The sequence below is a fragment of the Salvia hispanica genome, chromosome 3 (assembly GCF_029641045.1).
Source record: "Salvia hispanica isolate PSC_SH4W2 chromosome 3, Shi_PSC_v1, whole genome shotgun sequence".
Classification (NCBI taxonomy): domain Eukaryota; kingdom Viridiplantae; phylum Streptophyta; class Magnoliopsida; order Lamiales; family Lamiaceae; genus Salvia; species Salvia hispanica.
In genome coordinates, this window is record NC_142694.1 from 37377419 (window position 1) to 37399866 (window position 22448).

General features: G+C 37.2%; 5 protein-coding genes across 6 annotated transcripts; 3 read left to right on the forward strand and 2 right to left on the reverse strand.

Moving 5' to 3' along the window:
* Nucleotides 1–1031: 1031 nt before the first annotated feature.
* Nucleotides 1032–4794, forward strand: LOC125214496 (UDP-Glycosyltransferase superfamily protein). The gene is made up of 5 exons (XM_048115545.2): nucleotides 1032–1223; nucleotides 1409–2531; nucleotides 3002–3888; nucleotides 4141–4197; nucleotides 4451–4794. Exons 2-5 carry the CDS (start codon nucleotides 1559–1561, stop codon nucleotides 4694–4696), a joined length of 2163 nt encoding a protein of 720 aa, XP_047971502.1. The 5' UTR covers nucleotides 1032–1223; nucleotides 1409–1558; the 3' UTR covers nucleotides 4697–4794.
* A 515-nt stretch (nucleotides 4795–5309) lies between these two features.
* LOC125210779 (centromere protein C-like) lies at nucleotides 5310–10415 on the reverse strand. 2 transcript variants are annotated; one of them, XM_048110366.2, is made up of 10 exons: nucleotides 10170–10415; nucleotides 9125–9264; nucleotides 8932–9020; nucleotides 8734–8836; nucleotides 8450–8625; nucleotides 7310–8263; nucleotides 7088–7170; nucleotides 6122–6191; nucleotides 5923–6030; nucleotides 5310–5658 (listed from the first exon to the last, which is right to left on the reverse strand). In XM_048110366.2, the coding sequence occupies exons 1-10, from the start codon at nucleotides 10314–10316 to the stop codon at nucleotides 5537–5539; spliced, it is 1992 nt and encodes a 663-aa protein (XP_047966323.1). In that variant the 5' UTR covers nucleotides 10317–10415; the 3' UTR covers nucleotides 5310–5536. The 2 variants fall into 2 exon arrangements, with proteins under 2 accessions (XP_047966323.1, XP_047966322.1); XM_048110365.2 differs by having other exon boundaries at nucleotides 7310–8281; nucleotides 10170–10413.
* Nucleotides 10416–11153: 738 nt separating this feature from the next.
* On the forward strand, nucleotides 11154–12650 carry LOC125212068 (protein CDI-like). The gene is made up of 2 exons (XM_048112106.2): nucleotides 11154–11382; nucleotides 11459–12650. The coding sequence occupies exon 2, from the start codon at nucleotides 11484–11486 to the stop codon at nucleotides 12261–12263; it is 780 nt and encodes a 259-aa protein (XP_047968063.1). The 5' UTR covers nucleotides 11154–11382; nucleotides 11459–11483; the 3' UTR covers nucleotides 12264–12650.
* Nucleotides 12651–14059: 1409 nt separating this feature from the next.
* On the reverse strand, nucleotides 14060–17241 carry LOC125212067 (P-loop containing nucleoside triphosphate hydrolases superfamily protein). Its single transcript, XM_048112104.2, has 12 exons — nucleotides 16949–17241; nucleotides 15992–16377; nucleotides 15808–15887; nucleotides 15674–15725; nucleotides 15541–15582; nucleotides 15381–15459; nucleotides 15275–15306; nucleotides 15128–15196; nucleotides 14899–14973; nucleotides 14675–14791; nucleotides 14538–14588; nucleotides 14060–14440 (listed from the first exon to the last, which is right to left on the reverse strand). Exons 1-12 carry the CDS (start codon nucleotides 17163–17165, stop codon nucleotides 14297–14299), a joined length of 1344 nt encoding a protein of 447 aa, XP_047968061.1. The 5' UTR covers nucleotides 17166–17241; the 3' UTR covers nucleotides 14060–14296.
* An 805-nt stretch (nucleotides 17242–18046) lies between these two features.
* On the forward strand, nucleotides 18047–21725 carry LOC125215672 (katanin p60 ATPase-containing subunit A1-like). The gene is made up of 7 exons (XM_048117168.2): nucleotides 18047–18416; nucleotides 18678–19149; nucleotides 19703–19900; nucleotides 20243–20487; nucleotides 20668–20826; nucleotides 20938–21025; nucleotides 21157–21725. The coding sequence occupies exons 1-7, from the start codon at nucleotides 18295–18297 to the stop codon at nucleotides 21436–21438; spliced, it is 1566 nt and encodes a 521-aa protein (XP_047973125.1). The 5' UTR covers nucleotides 18047–18294; the 3' UTR covers nucleotides 21439–21725.
* Nucleotides 21726–22448: the final 723 nt, after the last annotated feature.

The window sequence follows — 22448 nt, forward strand, 5'->3', positions numbered from 1 at the left end:
GGTATTATATTTATATAAAAGTTGTTATTTCAATAATTTATTTTACAATATTATTAAAATTCAAATTTGTCTGTAAAGAGTGTGGGAAACTAATTTTTATATATTATTATTATACTTTAATCTTTATTAGTATTTCTTAAGAAAACTAATTGGAGAATAAAATATACTAACTACCATTAAAACATTCAATGATGATAATACGTGTGTTATAATTTCTGATATTTTAATAATTTATTTTTCAATATACTTAAAATTCAAATTATTTATATTAATGAAATATAATGATGAAACATTGGAAAGACCAAAATGTCCTTAGTGGCATTTTGGAAAAAAATGGAGGGTGAGAAGGGCATGGAAGACCGTAAATAATGAAAAAGGACTTAAAATTATATTATATCCATACGTAGAGGCGTCTGATGCATTTTTTGAAACATGGGTACCTTCAGCGTTCGATTAGCCATACATAGAGGCTAATTTTGTAGTTCACTCTAGAAAGAAAAGAATTTCCAAAATTAGAAATTGCATATTTTTGTGACGGACTAAAAAGGAAAGAGTGTATATTCTCGTGGGACGAAGTGAGTACATATTGCATAGGCAGTAGAGGCACATATAAACACAATGTGGTAAAGCACAATGCACACAGTATAGTATAGGGTTCAGAATATATCATACACACAACACACTATAATCATAAACCTTACACACAATTTAGGATATATCTAAAAATAAAATAAATTATTTAATTAATCAAACAAAAATTTGAAATTAAAATAGTAATTTTTGCTCAGTCCTTTAATTTGATGAAATAAATATTAGATTAAATTTAAATACTAGTACTATAAAACAGGCAATGAAAAGTTGGTAGAAGATCTAGTCTGTAAAACTATCATCCTATTCCTAGCTGACTCACAATCTTCAACTCACGTCACGTGACCTGTCTCTCTCATGAGTCTCCCTTGTTTTACCTGAAGAATTTGAGTATTTACCATGGTAGTTGATGCACTAAAGTAGTAAAAACACTTCACTCATTTACACTTACTTGAATTTACAATTGTCGGTGCCCTCTCATATTCTTTCAGATCTTCTCCTTTCTCCTTTCTACCTGTAAACCCTCAACGCGGATTCTTGCTCTCCGATCTTCTGCACTTCAACTCCTCCTCATTTTTCAATTCAATTTCACCTTCTCACCTGCTATCACCGGAATCATTCTTCCATTATACACCGTGAGTTTTCCAATTTGTTTTTTTCTTTGTGCTTTCTTGGATATGCTCTTTCGTATTTGAATTTGTGCTTTTCTTCCTTTTTTTTATTTTCTTTTTATTTTTCTGGTTTTTCTAACTGAGATGGATTCAGATGATTAGATTAGGGGAATTTTGATCTTAGAGGAAATTTTGATTTTCTATTGCAGGTTAGTGTTGTGCATTGCAGATTATCGATTAGGAAGTTTTCGCTTTGTTTCTTGGTATTTCAGATTGAGGATTTGAGGTTGGGGCAGCTTCGGCATTTTGATGAAATGTTGTTGTATGAGCATCTAGAAGCTGTGATAGTGTATTGATTAATGGAGGATATCAACATAGTTAGGTTGTCTCCATTGAGGCCGGGTGGTGGCGGTTTGAAGTCGCCGTCCTCAGGGAAGTCAACTCCGAGGGGCTCTCCTTCTTTTAGGAGGTTGAGCTCTGGTCGGACTCCGAGAAGAGAGGGCGCCAGAAGTGGTGGTCATATTTTTTCCTATTGCTTCAGAAGCAACCGCATTGTGCTTTGGCTGCTTTTGATCACTCTTTGGGCTTATGCTGGATTCTATTTCCAGTCGAGATGGGCGCACGGAGATAATAAGGAAGATCTTTTCAGTGGTGGCTATGGAGGTGAAATAAATGGTGGAAAACCTGGATCACAGCGGAATAACAGGAGGGACTTGATTGCTGCTGGAGCACTTAAGTCCATGAACGGGACGAGTAACTCAAGTTTGGAGAATGTGGAAGGTGATCTTGCTGAGAGGGGAAGTGGTAATTCATTGCATAAAAGTAAGGCTTCGAAGAAGAGAAGTAAGAGATCTGGACGTAGTTCACGTAGGAGGAGCTCTAGTAAACTGAAGATTGTGCCACAAGATGTAGAAAGTGAAGTTGATGTACCAATTGAAGAAATTCCCAAGAAGAATACAACTTATGGATTCCTTGTTGGTCCATTTGGCTCTGTAGAGGATTCGATTTTAGACTGGAGTCCTGAAAAGCGGTCAGGCACCTGTGACCGGAAGGGTGCATTTGCACGTCTTGTTTGGTCGAGGAAGTTTGTGTTGATCTTCCATGAGCTGACCATGACAGGAGCCCCTCTTGCAATGATGGAGTTGGCAACTGAGTTTCTGAGCTGTGGAGCTACGATATCAGTTATAGTTCTGAACAAAAAAGGCAGCTTGATGTCAGAACTACACCGAAGGAAAATTAAAGTGCTCGAGGACAAGTCAGATGTGAGCTTCAAAACAGCCATGAAAGCAAATATCATAATTGCAGGTTCTGCGGTCTGTTCATCCTGGATAGGTGAGAATACTCTTATGATGCATTTCAGAGTTTAGATGGAAGCATTCCATAATTTTGCTTGCCTTAACTATATCTTTTTGATATACTGCAACTAGATGCTGATAGTTTGCTGTTCACATGCATATGGAATGATTTTTCTCATCGTTTAATCATTTTCCATAGTAGGATAGGTTTTTTATGGCATCTCCTATGCAAGATAACTTCTGCTTGCTGCAAAATATGATGCTATGTGTGCGATGTTTGGCGCTTAATAGATAATGAAATTGTCACACAATCTTTCACTTGTTTAATCAGTGAATAACATATGATTGAAGCAGCCTTAGATCTTCTAAAATAGTCAAGTTCTCTTTGACGAAGAATCTTTAGTGTGGATTGCATTTTTTTTACTTTTCTTGAAATCGTGTGACATAGTCTCACATATTGATTAGTAGATGTCTAATACCTCTTCCCTATCTCATATATGGTCTCAGAACAATACCTGTCTCGTACTGTTCTCGGTTCTAGTCAAATTATGTGGTGGATCATGGAGAATAGAAGAGAGTATTTTGATCGGTCAAAGCATGTGCTCAACAGAGTAAAGAAGTTGATTTTTCTTTCTGAACAACAATCCAAGCAGTGGTTAGCCTGGTGTGAGGAAGAAAAGATCAAGTTAAAAGAAGAGCCTGCATTGGTGCCACTCTCAGTCAATGATGAGCTTGCCTTTGCAGCAGGCATCTCATGCTCGCTAAATACTCCATCATTCACTACACAAAACATGCTACAAAAGAGACAGTCATTGAGAAATGCTGTTAGACAAGAAATGGGACTGACTGATGATGATATGTTGGCTGTTACCTTGAGCAGTATCAACCCTGGAAAGGGTCAGTTATTGTTTATGGAGTCGGCCCGTTTGGTAATTGACCAAGGCCAACAGCTGAACAGTTCTGGCCTGAAAGATCCAATCCTAATGGATCACGATTATTATTCAAGAGCTCTACTTCAGAATCGGAGAAGGGACATTAAATCTTACAGTGGACCAAAGCTCTCTGGTAAATCTTCAAACACAGACACGCCCATAAAGAAAAGAATAAGGTCATCACATATCTTCACCAACGAGGGTAGACTTGATACTACGATGTATGGTAGAGATGCTAGAAGGAGAAAAATGTTGTCCCAAAATGTTGGAAAGAAGGGACAGAATCTTAAGGTACTCATTGGCTCAGTCGGATCTAAAAGCAATAAAGTACCTTATGTGAAAACACTTCTTACGTACCTATCAACGCACTCAAAGTTGTCGAAGTCTGTGCTGTGGACTCCAGCAACAACTCGTGTTGCCTCCCTTTATGCCGCAGCAGATGTTTATGTAATGAATTCTCAGGTAAATATAGCTGCTTGCTTTATTCGTGATTTTAGACCTCATCATCTGAATAGATACTGTTTATACATGGATCCCTACACTGTTCCGTTCCATTTCGCATGCCCAATTATAAAATCCATATATGAGCATCAGGAATCCGTTATAATGTTACATGCCTGAACACTTGTGATGCTAAACTTTACTGATTGCCACGTTTTTTTGTTTAATGTTTATCGTTGACCTATGAATTAACTGCACGTTATGCCTTTGCAGGGAATAGGAGAGACATTTGGAAGGGTAACAATTGAGGCCATGGCATTCGGACTTCCTGTATGACATTCTTCCTGTTCTAGTGCTTTATTTGGATCTAAATCTATCATCTTTTTATCTATATTCAATTATAAGGACAAAACATGAAATTAATTTCACCATAGCTGTGTTTGGTTTAAGAAAATTTAAACACGTCTGCATAGGCCAATGCCTCACTGATGTTTGAACAGCGTGCATAATCATCTCTTGTTTTCTTCATAATTTACAATTTGCCTTTTCATTACTGAATAGCTGTGTTCTTTCAATGGTGCAGGTGCTGGGAACGGATTCTGGAGGCACAAGGGAGATTGTCGAGCACAATGTAACGGGGCTACTCCATCCTTTGGGGCGCCCGGGCTGTCAGGTTCTTGCAAGAAACCTCGAATTCTTTCTTGAGAATCCATCAGCAAGGCAAGAAATGGGAATGAGGGGAAGAGAGAAGGTTGAGAAGATGTACATGAAAAAGCATATGTTTCAGAAATTCGGTGAGGTGTTGTACAAGTGCATGAGAATTAAGTAGCATCTCACTCTTCTACTTTCAATCTACTTTGGAAATGGCTTGATTAGCACATTGCTGCTATTATAGCTTCAGAAATGATATACATACCTATTTCTTCATACACTAGTTAGTTTTCATGCATCCTAAAATTCTCAAGTGAAGTTGCAATTTCACTTGCTTTGTGAGGGTGTCGTTCTTCTTTGAAAGTCTCACCAATTAAAACTCATAGTATTAAATAATTAATCAGTACAACAGGTTGATAAAGTATAAAATAAAAGCATAAATAAAATAAAGCACCATAGAAAGAAATTAGTAATTTACATAAAAATAATTGCATACTCAACATTTAGAAAACATGTGTTTGCAAAAAGCCTACTTCTACATACCAAGTATTCCGATAAATTAGTCGCACGTGACTAGTATTACAAATCTAAATTTGATATAGGAAAATACAATAGAGTGGTCAAATTTCTCTATAAATGATGAAATATTTGATTTTATATGTATCTCTCACTCCAAATTGGCATGACTCTTCACTTGTGAGCTTGAGAGTCTTCTTATACTTGTGTGTTATATTGAAGTTTAATTTTTTTTTGAATTAAATATAATTCTTAGTTAATGCTACCATGAAGAATTGTAGATACATACCACAAACTGAAAATTCGTGGCATTTTTATTGAAATATTTTTTTCTTCTTGTTTTTAAACACTACACTAGTCTCATCAATAGGATTGATGGAGATCTCTTCACAATCCCTCCCTGCTTTGATTACAAGAAAAGATCTAAAGTTTCATATGTACGTAAGGGGATAGAGCCTACCAATGTATCAAACCTCAACAAAATGATCACATGTACACGTACTCAATGGCGAGCTGCCAGATCAAGAATATCCTTGTATTTATCCGACAAGATATACGGCTTCACTTTCAGGCTATCGTTACCCTTTCCAGGAGAGATGTATTTTAGGCCGATCAACTCCAAGCCTACAACACCAGAAATGTATCATTTAGGAAATTACTGCCTGATGAGTATCATGACAGATGAAGAAATCAAATGTTAGCTTCTGGATAGCAGGGGGATCGAATTCTATTGATTATTTACATAAAACAACAAAATTTGTCTGGCTCAGGTTAGTGTTTCACTATATGCCACAACTCCTAGGATAGATAGGAAAACTGGTTTATAAGAATTAGTATATATCTTCAAGAAAAAAATACTATGAGCATTCAAATGCAAAAAATACTCACCGTCTTCAACTCGTTCGTATAAGAATCTCTCTCCTTTCCAGTATTCTAGTGGTCTCATCCTAACTCTTTTGCTTCTTCTAACTCCAGTTTCGAATGATGTGCCAGCTTCTGCAGTATCAATCAGCACATACTGAATAAGGCAAGCTAAAAAAATATTGATAGTACATTCTACACAGAGGGTAACTCCATAAATAAACACCTGCAAGACTTTTCCTCATGGGATGTGCATCTCTAATACGTTTTCCTCTTTTCAGCTTGGCAGCTCGCACCTGAAATAGAGCACACAACTTCAATGTTATTATGTTAGCCAATAAACTGGGAAAATCATGTACCTATAATAAAGACGAGATCTGCACATTTTGAGGTGATTCATGAAATTCTGATATTAGCATGATACAGGATAGAACAACATAATATCATACAACAACCACTCTACTAGTCTTTTATGGCAATGCAAGATTTAAAATGGAAGGAATCAGAAGCAAAAAAAAGGGAAAGAAAATGGGAGATCAGTACTAACATTACACTCAAATTTAATGTAAGGAAAGCAAAAATATAGCAAGTAAAGGCTTTAGAAATACTTCATTTGTTTTGAGTACTTTGTGTTGCAGGGATTTAACGAAATTTTATGGGAACACCAGCTGAGAACTGAATCCACTACATGTAGATACTCAAGCCATCCATCAGGACCATGTCATCAACAGTTCATAATAGAAAGGAATAGACAAACCTAGAAAATAAGGGAGATGTTGGGGGGCATGGTGTGACATATAACAAAAAAGGCATCCTGAGTTATGTGCCCAGCTGTTATAAGGATTAAGGACAGAGAATTTTGCCTAATACACATCAGAATAAAGCATGTGCAAAATGATTTTTGCCATAATCACCAATTTGAGATAAATCATCACAAAGGAAGAAACAGTGAACCATGCATTAAGTACTTGTAAAAAAAATTGTTTTTCATAAGAGAAATGCTAAAATGTCACTAGGAAGAAACAACACATGGTTTACAATTGAAATGCCAAACTGCTTTCAAAGCTAACAAGGACTAATCGCAATACGAAATAAATTGAAAAACTCCAGAAGAAAGCAAAGATATTCGCATTGTATTGACAAAAACCAAGAGCAAGTAACAAGAGAAATTAACAAGAAAAAGGGAAACAACCTCTTGTTGCTCTGGAATAATTTTTTCTCTGGTGGATGCATCACCCCTGCCTTCCTTATCATCTACAGAAGGATCTGATTCATCTGCCACATGAGTATATATTTATTTACATTTAACATTAAAATAAGCAAAACAGAAAATGATTATCTTCTATTTCCAAATGTAGCATTTGAAGCATGCCACAACTTATATAGCTAAATATCATGCTAAAAGAGGTCTTACTCTTATTAGTGTTCATAGAGTCTCCAATGTTTTTATTTGGTTCTTCATTTTGCCTACTATTGGCATCCATGCTTGGTATGCTTGCATTCTCATCTCCAAGCTGCTCAGGAGGACCATCAGTATTTTCATTTACTTGATGTTTATCCAAATTACAAACTGGTAAATTTTTGCTATTAAACTCTACATTTGACTCCATCTCACTAAACATGTCCAACTCCTTAGGCACATCAGCCTGCCCAACTACCTTATCCCTGGCCTGTGCAGAAACAGCATCAGCCAGTCCAACTATCTTATCCCTGAGTTGGGCAGGAGAAGCTTGTTCCCTAGTACTGCCACTTTCTCTTTGCATGCTTTCATTTTCACTTAGAGACTGTTCCAGCAGACAACCAGCATTTTGATTTCCTTGTTGAGAATTTATATCAGGTATTGCAGATTCAGTACGACCAAACTCTACATGTGATTCCAACTCATGTCCTAAATCGTTTCGGATATCGACCTGTCCAAGTAGGTTATCCTTGGGGTCGGCAGGAGAAGAATTTGGGTGCGGACAAAGATCAATGTCCTGTGGTGAAAATGGATCTCTGAGAGGGTTAGGCTGAAAAATCTTCTTTTTCAATAAAGATAAGGATCCAAACGGATTTCTCGGAGGAGTTGGTGAAGATACAGAATTAGCTGGACTTTCCACAAGTTCTTGTTCCATACGAGGTTTCTTATTCAAACTTGTCAGCACACTATCTAAAACCAGTGAACTCCTGTGCTGCCTTTGATAACTTCCTGGTGAGGTTAAAACATTAGTCCTTCCAACATCAGGAAGTTCAGTCAAGCAGTACAGCTTCTCCATATCAAGAGGTTTGATCTTCAACCGCTCCTGCAAGATATTCAAGGCTCCCTCACCTTCCAAATCATCATCATTACAGGACAACAGTTCCTCCAACATATCATTGTCTCGATCCTCTGTTTTATTCATAGATTCTGGTGAGCCAAAGTACACATGATATGAGATTAATAGTAATTGCTAAGTCAATAGTATAAGATTAAAAATGTATTTGTAGCAACAAGAAAGGAGAATCAGAAATAAAAAAACCACCCTTCTGTATCTGAAATATGCTTTTGACTATAAATTCAACATTATCTACTCACCAGCCAAGTCAACTTCTTCCACGTCACAAACATTAGGATCAGGGTTAATTAACTTCTGTAACACATCTTTAGGCGGACTTGGAATGTCCTGAGACACTGTCTCTTGGGAGGACATCCACATGTCATCATTTTCAGAAGGCGTTGAGGAGTAACGGTGCTTGTAATTATATGACTTCCTGTAATTTATAGAAATTTATCGATCAGGTAAATATTTCTTTATCAGTAATAATCTCGTTTATTGCCTCACAAAACAGTGAATACAGCACACAAAAATCTAAATATACCCTAAAATTCCCGGACGACGACGGCGCTTATGATTTGATGGTTTATAAAGGTCTATATTGTCCATACTAACACCTAGTTGTTTTTGCATCTCTTTTTTGGCATCTGCAACAGACAAAATCATGAGAACAGGATAGAGCTACAAGGCAACAAATAGCATATGCTGAAGATAACAAGTCAGGTGAAGCACAAATAGTTACTTTCAGTCCTCTCATAAGCATCAAAAAAGGCATCTGGATCTTGGAGGTGATCAATGTTTAAAGTTGGCTCCAAATTGACTGGAGGGTGACTGTAGTGAAGGCGAAAGTACAATGTTTATTATAATCAACTCATAAATCCTTCAGTGCAGCACTGAAAATGAAAGCTAAAATATTTTAAGCCCCAAAACATCACCTAATACTTGGTTTCAGAGAAAATGAAGCCTTCTTACGGGGAAGTCCAAGACCTGGTCTTCGCTCTTGTGGCCTATCCTTAGCTTTTTCCGCAATGTCATTAGTGACATCCACATTTTCAGCGAGACTCCTTAACTCTTTCTAATATGAGCCCCGGAAAAGAGAGTTAGGAAAAACTCGGACTATAGTGCTCATTGCAAATAAGTGTTCATATTAGTTCACCACTAGTTGGAGAAACAAACTTCTAAAATATCAAATTCGAATAAAACCAGTTGATTTTCAAACTACTTCTTGTCCATTCTCTCAGCTCCAAGCCAAGATGCCAGCAGTTTATTACCAAACACTTGACCATTAGATGAAGCTGAAGCACGTCCACAAAATTGAAATAAAATGATTGTAAAATACACGCAAGCCACAGTTTAGATACGAAGGGTCATGAGCTGATTTTCATTCTTTAGACAAACTTAAGTACTCCCCGTACGTGATACATTTTGTTTCTTAGGATGTTCGATTCTAATTGACACATTTACTAAAATGGAAACATCATTCTCTCTTACTTTATTCTTCTCTACTCAATTATGTTATAAATCAAAAAATCAACACAGGAAGACAACTCACAAGATAGTGCTGAGTCAACTTTCTTTATTATACTAGCTTGTTTAGTCTCATACACACTTATTCATGCTATGCTTCCTTCGTGTAATAGTAAGGTTCAATATTGCAGTCTCCTATAACATGAGACAATCTGTAATGGTTGAAAAACAAGCTAATAAAAAATAACAACAGATTCTCTCCTTGTTCAAACCTTCTACAATGGTGACAATGTCCTTATTCTTCCTCTTGATCCATGTTTAACAAATTCACATAACAAAAATCATGCCGAATAGAAATTGAGTTGAATAGAGGGAGTATGTAGTTGCATAGAGACAGAAGTAACTCTAGCAATAATAAAATAGAGGAAGCACAAAATCTAAAAATACAATGCTAAAATTCATATGCGCGTGGAGCTTGGGCACACGAGAACACATGAAATTGAAGATTGATACCAGAGATTTCATGGTATTGTGGATGGAATCTAGGTCGGAGGGCACCGGAGCTTCCGCTGACGCCCTAATCGTGCGCGGGAAGAGTGAGAGCCCTCTGAGACCTCTTAGTGGGTCGACTGAGCCGGCCGCCGCCTCCTCCTTCAGCATTGGCCCGCGTGTTGTGTGTGTGAGAGAGAACGTTGGATTTACGGTGGTTGAGAATGCAATTCGAATTTGGGTGGAAGACGTTCTGCTACAATCATGAGATTATATAATAATTTTTCTCTTTCTGCATGAACTAGGATGTTAATCGGGCCGGTTCGGCTACTACTCAATCCGATGCAGACTAATTGAGTTGTAATTTCTTTCTAGTTATAAAAATCTAATCATAACCCTAAAAGCGAGCTCATCGAGTTACTACCGATAAGATTAACATGATCGCAATATGAAAATTAGTTATATTCATAAAATATTTAATTATGATAAATTTGAGATATATGCTTAACTCGATCACAAACATGATCAAATACTAATATTTGAGATATTTCATGAAATTTAATGCATGTTTTAGAAATTTAAATAATATTTTTTAATAAATTTGAAGTTTATAATTCATTTATCAACTATTATATTAATAAAAATTCAAGATATAATTTGTGTATTTAATATAAAATTGATAGTTATTCTTTTAGTTATCTATATTATAAAATTTATCAATGAAATGTCGAATTAAGAGTAAAAAGATAAAATAATAAAAATTTTATTTGACTCTGACAGATTGCGGATTAATCAGGTGCAGACTAATCGAGTTTTAATTTTATCGAACTAGAAATTTTCAGTTCTAACGATATAAATTTGGCTCGTGGACTACACTGACGTCCTTACATGCAATTAAAGAAAGGAAAAAGGGATATGAAATTATCAATAATGCGTTTACAATGCTAATATGAAGAGAGAAATAAATAAATGGAGCCTAAATTTACAGCGCTAAATCTCCGCAATCACTGAACCGACATTCTCTGGTGGTGAAGAAATGCTAAAACGCGCAATTCCTCTTCCCTCCGTTATTGCACTTGAATTTTTGTGATCCTAATCAAAGAAAACGACATTGCTTCCTACCAGGAAACCTCTTCTCCGCGTCGCATTTCCCAATTAACTCTTTCACAACTCCTCATTACATTACACATATGCTGCATTCGCCTATTTCCCCCTCATCCCAGATCTGCTGAGCTAGGTAGATTGCTTGTTTTGCACTTGTTTTTCCCAATAAAAATGCGATCTTGATTGTATTTCCATATGTTTTGATGCAGCTTTTGCACTTTCTGGCTGGAACCCATGGCGGATTTGCATCCCTCCAACGGCGTCGAGGTACATAATTCCGATCCTGCCTCCAATGGGAATGCGAAGGGTTTCAAGATTTTTGTAGGGTATGATCCTAGGGAAGACATTGCTTATGAGGTGTGCCGTTATTCTTTGTTGAAGAGGGCTTCGATCCCAATTGAGATCTCCCCAGTTAAGCAATCTGAGCTGCGTGAAAAGGGGGTTTATTGGCGTGAGAGGGGGAAATTGGAGAGCACCGAGTTCTCGTTTTCGCGGTTCTTGACGCCTTATCTAGCCAATTATGAGGGATGGGCCATGTTTATGGATTGTGATTTCTTGTACTTGGATGATATCAAGAAGCTAGTGGAGTTGATTGATGATAAGTACGCGATAATGTGCGTGCAGCACGACTACACGCCTAAGGAGACCACGAAGATGGATGGTGCAGTGCAGACTGTGTATCCTAGGAAGAATTGGTCTTCAATGGTATTGTACAATTGTGGTCACCCCAAGAATAGGAGCTTAACCCCTGAGATAGTGAATAATGAGACGGGGGCGTTTCTCCATAGGTTTCAGTGGCTGGAGGATGATGAGATTGGGGAGATCCCGTTTGTGTGGAACTTCCTTGTAGGCCACAACAAGGTTGTTGAGGGCGATGAGAGCACGTTGCCTAAGGCCATACATTACACGCTTGGTGGGCCGTGGTTTAAGGAGTGGAAGGATTGTGAGTTTGGTGATCTTTGGCTGAGTGAATTGGAGGAGTACCAGACGGGCGCTGTGAGGAAGGGAGATTAAGAGAGTGCATAGACGAGTTTGTTCCTTTCGCCATTGGGTTTGATGACTTGATCATGTTTTGCTAGATGATTATGTCAAGTGGTGGAGGTGATGATGTTTTGTATTATGTTGCTATATAGTTGCATCTCCTTGTAGATGTATTCTTTCCCCTTTGTTTGTTGGTGGTATAAAATCTGAGATTTCTTTAGATCAAAGAGCATTTTTTTTATCTGATGGTGATTAGTACTTGGACAATAAAAGAAGAGAAGAAGAGAGTGTAAAAGATGCGTTTCGAGCACGATATTGGTCGTGTGATGTTGTTTTCATTAGCTATAGTTTGCCTCATTGTATTACAGTATGTGTATGTCTCTGTATTACTGCATCAATAATATCTGACATTAATCTGCAGCTGGCAAAGTTAGTTGTCTCATTCTTGGTTAGTAATTTTCAGCTGTGGTTTCAAACAGAAATGTGCATTTATGCTTATGCATACAATTGGCATGAATAAGTGCTCCATTTATTTAGAAGATCTTATATTATGTGGCTGTGAAATTGTGTGCTCCCTCTTGTTTTAGCATCTGTAAAAGTGACAGATAATTTCATGTGCGCACATGGATGCCAGTTCCATGTGATTATGACAGATTCCACCCACATTCTTACACATAATATCACCTTTTCTTATTGCGGTTTGGTAGGAAAGATAAGATAACTTCGAGCATGAACATGGTTATTGGAGAGGGAAAGGGTCAGGGGCAATCCCGGAAAGAGGGACTATAAGTAGGATCTCTTCCCGAGGAACATATATTATCGCATCCAATTGTTGTGATACGGTATCTAGTTAAAAGGCCGATTGTTTGTGGACCGATGGCGTAACAAGGGCAACCTAGATGTGTTTACCGGGCTACCAATGCCGTTAGGCCAAGGTAAATATTCCATCCGGGCCTAATCGGTAGAATCGAACAGACACTAACCAGATAGATAAGTTGTGTCTCCATAAAGATTGTTATGGAGTAAATATAGTAGGTGAACCGCCACCTAATGCTCCTTAGTCCTTAATTAGTTATTTAACTTGCCAGCTTAGTTGTGAAGAAGGTGAATACTAAAAAAAGATGTATCTTTCTGCAACCTATGGCTGAATTAATGTGGTATGATAGAATTCAACTGTTCCAACCGCTGAAATTCATGAAAAGTGTTATCTTGGCAACTGCTACCTAAGCATTAAATACAATGTGGGAAATTATAAGTGAGACTCTCAAAGCCTTTCTGGAGTAACAAAATTTGATCAACATCTTGGACTGGTGAGAAGAATTGTGTGAAGAAAATGCAGGCGCCACCACCGCAACAGAGCTTGTCCTACTCCGATCATATCAACCAACGGCGCGACCAGAAAGGATGCCTTTATGCTTGGTTCCTCTCTCTCTCATCACAACTTTCTTTTCATTCTTCAAGAAATAATACTATTATTATTTAGGGGTTCATATATATTGCTTGGTGATCTTGAACTTATGAACATGAAGTATATGCATCTATTCTCTCTCTAACACACACATATACACACACTAGACACAGGAAGAAGACTAAAAGTAGGTGTGTTTGTTGTGGCACAGCTTCTTTACGATGTGTTGCTGTTGGTGCTGTGCTGAGACTTGTGAATGCTGCTTGGATGCTATTTGCTGTTGCTGCATTTAGAAACACACTGCAATGCATTTTCCTATCAGATGTATCATGTAACCATTTTCCTTGCAAAGTTAAATTAGTTGCAATCTCAAAAATAATCTTAATCGATTCAGATAAATCTAATATTGTACACGTGTCAGTGTCGTTTCAATCTTAATGATACCAGATAAATTGTCAATACAACCAGAAGAGGACGGATACTCCCTAAAAAAAGAGAAAAAGGAAGAGGAGTGATACTTATATTGCGGAAAAGAAAACACCAGAATGTTACAATAGGTTGAATATCAAAACTGGAACTGTTACTATTGGTAAATCAAAAAATTAATTCACATTGAAAAGTTATACCAGATTTGAAGCACAACCTGCAAGGAGTTGGCCTAATCGGCAAGGATGGGGTTCCGGCCCTCGTCGATTTCGACCACAAGTAGATGGTCCGGGTCCGACCCACTTGGCCCTTCAGCATAGAGGGTAGGGAGATATGCTTTGTATGCTGGCAGATATCTTGAAACGAAGTCGAAAACCTGCCATTGCAACATCAAGAAAGCAACCATACTTGTAACAGCTGCATATTTCAATCGAGCATAGAATCATTGAGTAGCATTTAGATCTCGAATTTACCTCCTCATCGGACATTCCAGGTTTTCCATCATCTCTCATGGCAATCTCTGCCTGTAGACGCCCCAAGGAAGTCGTCAGAGAGACCGCACAGTAACATTTTCTAAAAGATACTAAGAAGGAATGCAACTGCAGCTTACCTGCAATCGCCACTGATAAACGTAACTGGGATCCTTAATCTTGATAACTATCCATGAGTTGATGAACTTGTCCCATGCATCATAGTAGGCTTCTAGGTTTTTATTAATTACTTCCAGCTGCAAGAATTTGTCCATAAGTGAGCTTACAACCACATTTGACTGATATAATTATAAGATACAGAAGTGGACGAAGAGAAGAAATTTCTACGTCCTACTTCTCAAACCTGTGGGTCGACAGCTTTCACAACTTCAGCAGGTACAGGCTTAAAACCAAGCATCCAACCCTCAAACAGGATAGCCTAATGAAAGTGAAAAGACGACTCATAATCAATGTTACATCCAATGTCAAGTGCCTTAATTTCGCTCAATACAACCTTAATCAAGCTTGACTTACTAAATTAGACTTTTTAACCAGCTATGTTTTTTAATCAACTACTATTGTGAACCACCTACCGAGAGAGGGCCCTCCACTTCTGGCCACGTTGAAGGGTCAGCTCTGTCACCTCGACCTTTATATGCAGACTGGAAGATAAAAGAACAATACTAAATGCTTCACATCCCAAACATTTTGAGAAGAAGAGTCTGGTCTTGTGTGCCTACCTTGTCATAACGAGGAAGCTTCATTTTTGTGCCTGAAACTCGCATATTATGCCAACACAACATAATCAAAACAAGGAAAACAAGAAACAACTGTTGTTTGTCTAACCTTCTCTTGTCAATTTTTGCAGGGATGTCAGTGTCTCAACTGAAAAGGGAAGATCATGGCTTCCAGCATTTCCACGGAACTGAAGGTTGAAGATTTTATGGTAAACAAACAACAGTGATGAGAAAGAAATTCATTCAAGGGAAGACAATATTCTAGCTACCTCTAGAAGTGCATTGTCAGGATTGCTCTCTCGCAGTTTGCCCTAAAATGGATATTCCAGTTTTACAATAGTAAAAATACATCAAAAGGGAGAACCCACCATGATCAGTACGAGACATAATGAAAAGATTTACCTGGCCCTCCGCGGTCAGATAAAAATCATCTATGGATATAGTTGCAGTCTTTCTGAAATTGAGTTATCAGTTTTAACATCTTGCAATGATGATCAAATCATACTTTCAACTAATATTACCGTTTTATACTCTACCTCCCAGTGATTTCGAAAAGGAAACTCAGGGCGAATACGAGTGTGGTCTTGCCACAGCCTTGTGGTGCACTGAAACCAATCTGCATTGACAGGATATGAAATTACAAAATATGAAAGCCATAAGCCTTTACTATCTATTGAAGATACAATAGAGTTACTATCGAAGAAATCATCTGAATTGTACCACTAATGGGGGGATATCATCTTCATCTTTGAAATTAGAACTGTGAAGACTGATTTCCTCTTCACACCACAAGAAAACTGGTATATAGTAATGGTATATCCGGATTTTTTGAGGCTCGGTCAGAAAGAGTTCATTTAGGCGAAACAATCTGCAGAGCTGTGATCCACATAAGATCCACTTGTCGATGGATTCAGCCACCTTATCCGGGGTCAGACTGACTTTGTCCAGGAGAGGACCCGAGCATATAAAATCATAGAGATCCTCCACTGCAGCAACTTGAGCTGTTTTTGTAGGAAGCGCGGAAACTGACAAAGCTTCCCTCCTTTCCTGACCAGCAGTTTTATCATGAAAAGAAGATGTGTCTTTTATCCATGAACATCCACTCCCTGCATCATAATGAAGGCTCAGTAAGGAAAAAGACTTGATTGATAAAATAAAAATACCAGCAGCATTTTATGAACTACAGTATGTTGCAAAAAAGTAGATCAATGGTTCAGAACAATTCAAATATGATGCACTTATCATGATTTCATTAATGCCTAATTAGCCCCTATATTAACCAGCAGATTTCCGTTGACTAAATTATTTTAGCAGTTGAAGAACATCCTTAAGAGGAGATTATGGTTCGATCTTCATTTTTTCACCCCTACCAATCTACGAAACAGATTTCAATTTTTTCTAGACAAAATAAGGTATAATAATGCTCTGCAAATCACATTTACAGGGCAATTTCACAGTTTATGAATAACATAATCATATCAAAGATAAATCAACCACAATTTAAAAATCTGAAATTCAACAAACATCATCAACCTTCAATCAATTCCGAATACAGAACTCTCTAAACCAGAAATTGAAAAAAAAATATATCAAATCATCTACGTAAGGAACTGAAATTTTAGATCACCGGTTTCAAGCACAGAATCAAACCAAATTAATCTGATTCAAAAAAATTACCTGATGAATTCGAAGACTGCATCGAGTGTAGGTGTGAGTGAGGCGCTCCGATTTTGCGTGTAGAAACTGCGGGGATTGTGGGAAGTGGTGGAGTCCATTTGGAAATATTCTTCCTCCAAAAATAGCAATTGGTAGAGTCATTTTGATTAAAATTATATAAAATGCGGCGTGAGGATGCCGATGACGTTGGCGGGGTTAGTACAGTCAGCACCGCCATTGTTATCACCTCTGCAAATGGGGAAGGAATACAAAATTGGTATTTTTGTGGTAAAATATTCGCAAAGACGATCAGTGTTGCATGGCTCACAAGGATTTTCAATTCTGCCACGTCGGATGGATTGAGTCATTTAAATGCCCTCCGTAAATTCACTATTATCAATTGCAAAAAGAATAATGAATTTACACTCTCAACTGAATTTTGATTATATTTTACTAGTATGTACTATTTTTAACCAAAATTTGAATAAATATAATATCATTAACCTAATAATAAAATGAACTACTATGATTTTCTTTTTAATTTCTCCAACACAGTTGCTTACTAAATTAATGTTTACTTTTATCTTTTTCCATGAATTTGAACTTCAAAGTTTGAAGGACCATGAGCTTTGAGCATCACTCATTTCTTGTCCATATTTTCTTGTGTCACGTTAGAAATGGGCCTCCTTATATTTATAACTATGGGCTCCATTCCATCGATGTTATGCTTTAATTCTTCATTCTATATATGCCCCTCCCAAATTTCCAAATTTATGATATTGTGTATTCGTCTATAGAATTCTTTTTTGGCAGTAACTATGATACTTTTTAAAAATAATAATCCTTGTTAAAGAATCAGTCCCATTTTATTAAAAATAATAATCCTTGTTAAAGAATCAGTCCCATTTTAGCAATCGGGTTTATCGGGGTTCCACTTTACGATTTTTGGTTTGAATATTTCATAAATAGTAAATTCCACCTTCTACTAATTTTTTTCAATTCATATTTTAAAATTCTAATTGGAATATTTCTAAATAGTAATAGTATAGCCTCCATATTCTACTATTTCTTTTTTAATTCACACTTTATTATAAAATCAAACAAATCAAACAGTTAGAAAAGAGATCGCTTAAAAAAAATCCTAAAACAAATCATAATACAGACTCACATTTCTTCCGTGGAGGAGGTGACCGTCGTCCCCAATTCTGTGGCGTCAACTCCACCAAATTTGAACCCACACACCATTTATACGTATCCTTTGCGTTTCATTTCACCAACCCACCTGCAGATTTTCTTGATTTCAGTTAGGTATTCAAACCCTAACTTAGCCAATCCTATTGGATTTGTTTGAGAGAGGAATAGTACAAATGGTAGGTGCTTCTCTAGCAGGATTGCAAGATCATGTGAAGCTAGCTAGAGAGTACGCAGTGGAAGGACTCTACGACACTGCCGTTATCTTCTTCGATGGAGCCATTGCTCAGATCAACAAGTAATTTACCTTTTCTCTCTTCATATTTTGTGAATTTTCGCTTGCCCAATTTCCCTTTGCTATCTGTTCCAATTTCATTTCTTCATAATTTGGGCTAATCTGATAATAATTAAGTCGTGCAAGAATAATGAGAATAGGAAATTAAAGAAGGGTTGGATTTTGTTACTAATTTTTATTGAATGTATGTTTTCTGGGTGAAAACTGTTTCATTAATCTGATTTAATCTGCAATGTCATTTGAGATCGTCGATTTTTGTGTTAGGCATTTGAATACAGTTGATGACCCATTGCTTCGTACGAAATGGATGAATGTGAAAAAAGCCATATCAGAAGAAACAGAGGTAGTGAAGCAGTTAGATGCTGAGAAAAGGTCGTTTAAGGACGTTCATGTTGGTAGACGGCCTGGTTCTCCTCCTATTTCGACCAAATCATCTTTTGTTTTCCAACCACTCGATGAGTACCCTACGTCTTCTGGCACTCCTATGGATGACCCTGATGTGTGGAGGCCTCCTAGTCGAGATCATACAGGTAGGAGACCTGCAAGAAGCGGTCAAGTGGGTACGAGGAAGTCACCACAAGATCCTACTTGGGCTCGTGGGGGTGCAGCTAAAACAGCTCCACGTGGAGGTAGGACAGGTGCTTCTAGTAAGGTCAACACTGGAGTCCGAGCATCAACTACTGTTAAGAAAGGCTCTGCCAAGTCTACCTCAGGCTCAGGGAAATCAGATTCCGTAGTAAGTTACAGTGCTAGAAGCTGTAGTTATTTTTCAGTGTGCTTGTTAACTCTAGGACTTAGAAATATAAATATTTGGACACTTTTTCTCTGTTATAGTTTGTCATTTAAGAGACCATATAACTACGGCTAGAGATAAGTGTGGTCTTTAACAACTAATAAGCTTATTTCTCCTTCCGGATGTAATTACTACTAGATATGGTTGTGCTTAATACTTTATGCATATTCGAGTATTCATGTGGATATTAAATCTGATCTGGATAGTTTAGGAAATAATTTGATGCTCATGATAATAGGTGTTCTTTTATGTTTATCTTTTCCAATAAAGTAACAGATAAAAAAATGCTGTCATTCCTACGCTTGATGAAAAATCTACATCATAAGAATGCTTGACATATACTCACAAGATTGAGTTTTCCTGTTTTTTTTTTGTAAAGTTATTTTAAAAAAATTGCTACATATGAACTCTGCTTATTAATTATTTTTCGGTTTGTTCTTATTCAACCATCCATTCATATGCTCCTTGTAATTTGCATAACTTTGTTAATATTTAGAATGGGGATGCTGAAGAGGGAAAACCCAAAAAAGTACAGTATGAAGGGCCTGATGCTGACTTGGCAGCTATGCTTGAAAGGGATGTCTTGGATTCCAGTCCTGGTGTTAGATGGGATGATGTGGCTGGGCTAAGTGAAGCAAAAAGACTATTAGAGGAAGCTGTGGTGCTTCCTCTGTGGATGCCTGAATATTTCCAGGTATTCAATATTGGTTGAAGATAAATGATCCTACACTCTTGTCATGCTCATACCTACCTAGCTAGTTTACTTTTTCTTAATATATGTTGCTTGCTTATCTTTCTAGTTTCTAGTCTGTTTGTCTAACTTGATCTGGAATCCAGAGTAGATCTTAATGGTGAGTGATCCACTTTGATACTGCTTAGTTTTTCTGAAGTTGATGAATGTGGGCATCTGTTAGAACTTAGTACTGTTCTTTCTTAGCTGCATGTGTTTTAAATGATAGAGCAGTTAACCTGTGTTTATTTGATAGAGTGATTAAGATCTACAGAAAACTATGATCTAAAAGTTCTGTTGTCCCAGGGAATTCGCAGGCCGTGGAAAGGTGTCCTCATGTTTGGCCCCCCAGGTACTGGAAAAACTCTTCTTGCTAAAGCGGTTGCAACTGAATGCGGGACAACATTTTTCAATGTTTCTTCTGCGACCTTGGCTTCAAAATGGCGTGGAGAAAGTGAAAGAATGGTTCGGTGTTTATTTGATCTGGCACGAGCTCATGCTCCAAGTACCATATTTATAGATGAGATAGATTCTCTGTGCAATTCTCGTGGGTAAGAAGAAATCACTTCTCTCTTAATTTATAATGGGATTATGGGAGTAAAGTCTTTATTCTGCATGTCTTCATGGGAATCGTTTCTTCTAGGTCAAGTTCATCGTAGGATATAGTTGGCTCACAAATTGTAAGTTCTGAGCCAAGCCCCCTGATTCATGAATTTTTCCCATTTTTCTAGGGCTTCTGGAGAACACGAATCATCCAGGAGAGTGAAGTCTGAACTTCTAGTTCAGGTAGATGGGGTCAATGCTTCCTCAACCAATGAGGACGGCACACGCAAGATTGTGATGGTTTTAGCAGCTACAAATTTTCCTTGGGATATAGATGAAGCATTGAGGTTAGGCCTTGTTTTCATTTTCATTTATAGTTTAATTTTCTGCTATAAGTTTAAACTTAGTCATTACTAGTTACCTAACTTTACCTCTTGATTTTTCCACAATGAATGCAGGAGGCGGTTGGAGAAAAGAATCTACATCCCTTTACCAAATTTTGAAAGTCGCAAGGAGCTGATACGGATAAATGTGAAAACTGTAGAGGTAACATTTATTGATCAGTTCATTGACATGGGAATATCATAACTTCCAAAAGTACTTTTGTCTCTTTTTTTTTTCATGTGGACTTATGCTGCTGTTTTGGGATTTCCCGATCTCATAATCAATGCCATCAGGTGGCTCCAGATGTAGATATTGACGATGTTGCCCGCCGTACGGAGGGATACAGTGGAGACGATCTGACAAATGTTTGTCGTGATGCTTCATTGAATGGCATGAGGCGCAAGATAGCAGGAAAGACACGAGATGAGATCAAGAACATGGCCAAGGATGAGATTTCAAACGATCCGATTGCAATGTGTGACTTTCTAGAAGCCATCACCAAGGTCCAGCCTAGTGTTTCAGCAGCTGATATTGAGAAACATGAGAAGTGGTTTGCTGATTTTGGATCAGCTTAAACTGAGTCTCCTGTTATATTCGGTACAATTCTTCCCTTCGACTCTTTCCCAATATCCTTCTTGTTGGTCTCGGTGCTTCGTCTGTTTGGTTTGCTACTATCATGCGACGATACAAACATTAGCCCCGAAGCCTTTTTATTCCTCATGTATCTGCATTTTATGAGCTGTTTGTTTATGGTGAGAAGCTTCTCAAGTTCTCTCGTGTTCTTCCTATTTTTAACATATCTACTAATGATACAAATCTTTATTGATCTTTGTATCGAGAAATCGATCTGCATTTCTTCTAATTCTGTGTGGTGTGACCTTTTTTTTTTTTCTTTTTTTTTTCTTTTGAGTTGGAACATCTTCCAAGAACTTGGGGAGTCTTTTTACTGTAGTTTATTTGTGACGTTTGAATTTTGTCAAAAAAATATCCCAATATTGTAAGGATTTTTTCACGAGGGAAACTTTGGGATATTAATTTTATTAAATTAGGCTAATGTTGGCTGCAAAAATGCAGTTCTTTAAATATTGGGATTTTTTTAGATTTTAACCAAACGCTTGAATATATTAGGCTCTTATTTCTGATAATAAATATGATGGAGTTGGACTAGTATGCATTTGAATGTACTTACAAACATAAATGCCTAATACAAATATATTTAAATGCTTGCACTAAAATATATGATCCATTAATATAAAAAATATTTTAATGATCGAATTTCGTGGAAAGATTACTTAACTAACTATAAATATCTGGTAATTTTTATAGAAATCCCCTAATACTTTAATTCATAGTATATAATGTTTTCACAAAACGAAAAGCGAACGGCCATGTAAGTTGACTAATTACGAAAGCCAAATTCGATTTTGTCATATACAATGTGGGATAAATCGACTCATTCATTTGGTAGTGAGATTTTCGATTTATCACAAATTGCCCCATCGCAATCTCCGTCAATATAATATCTTACATTGTTATGAATTATTTATTATTAGGAAAATATTCGTAATTTACTATGCACATATTT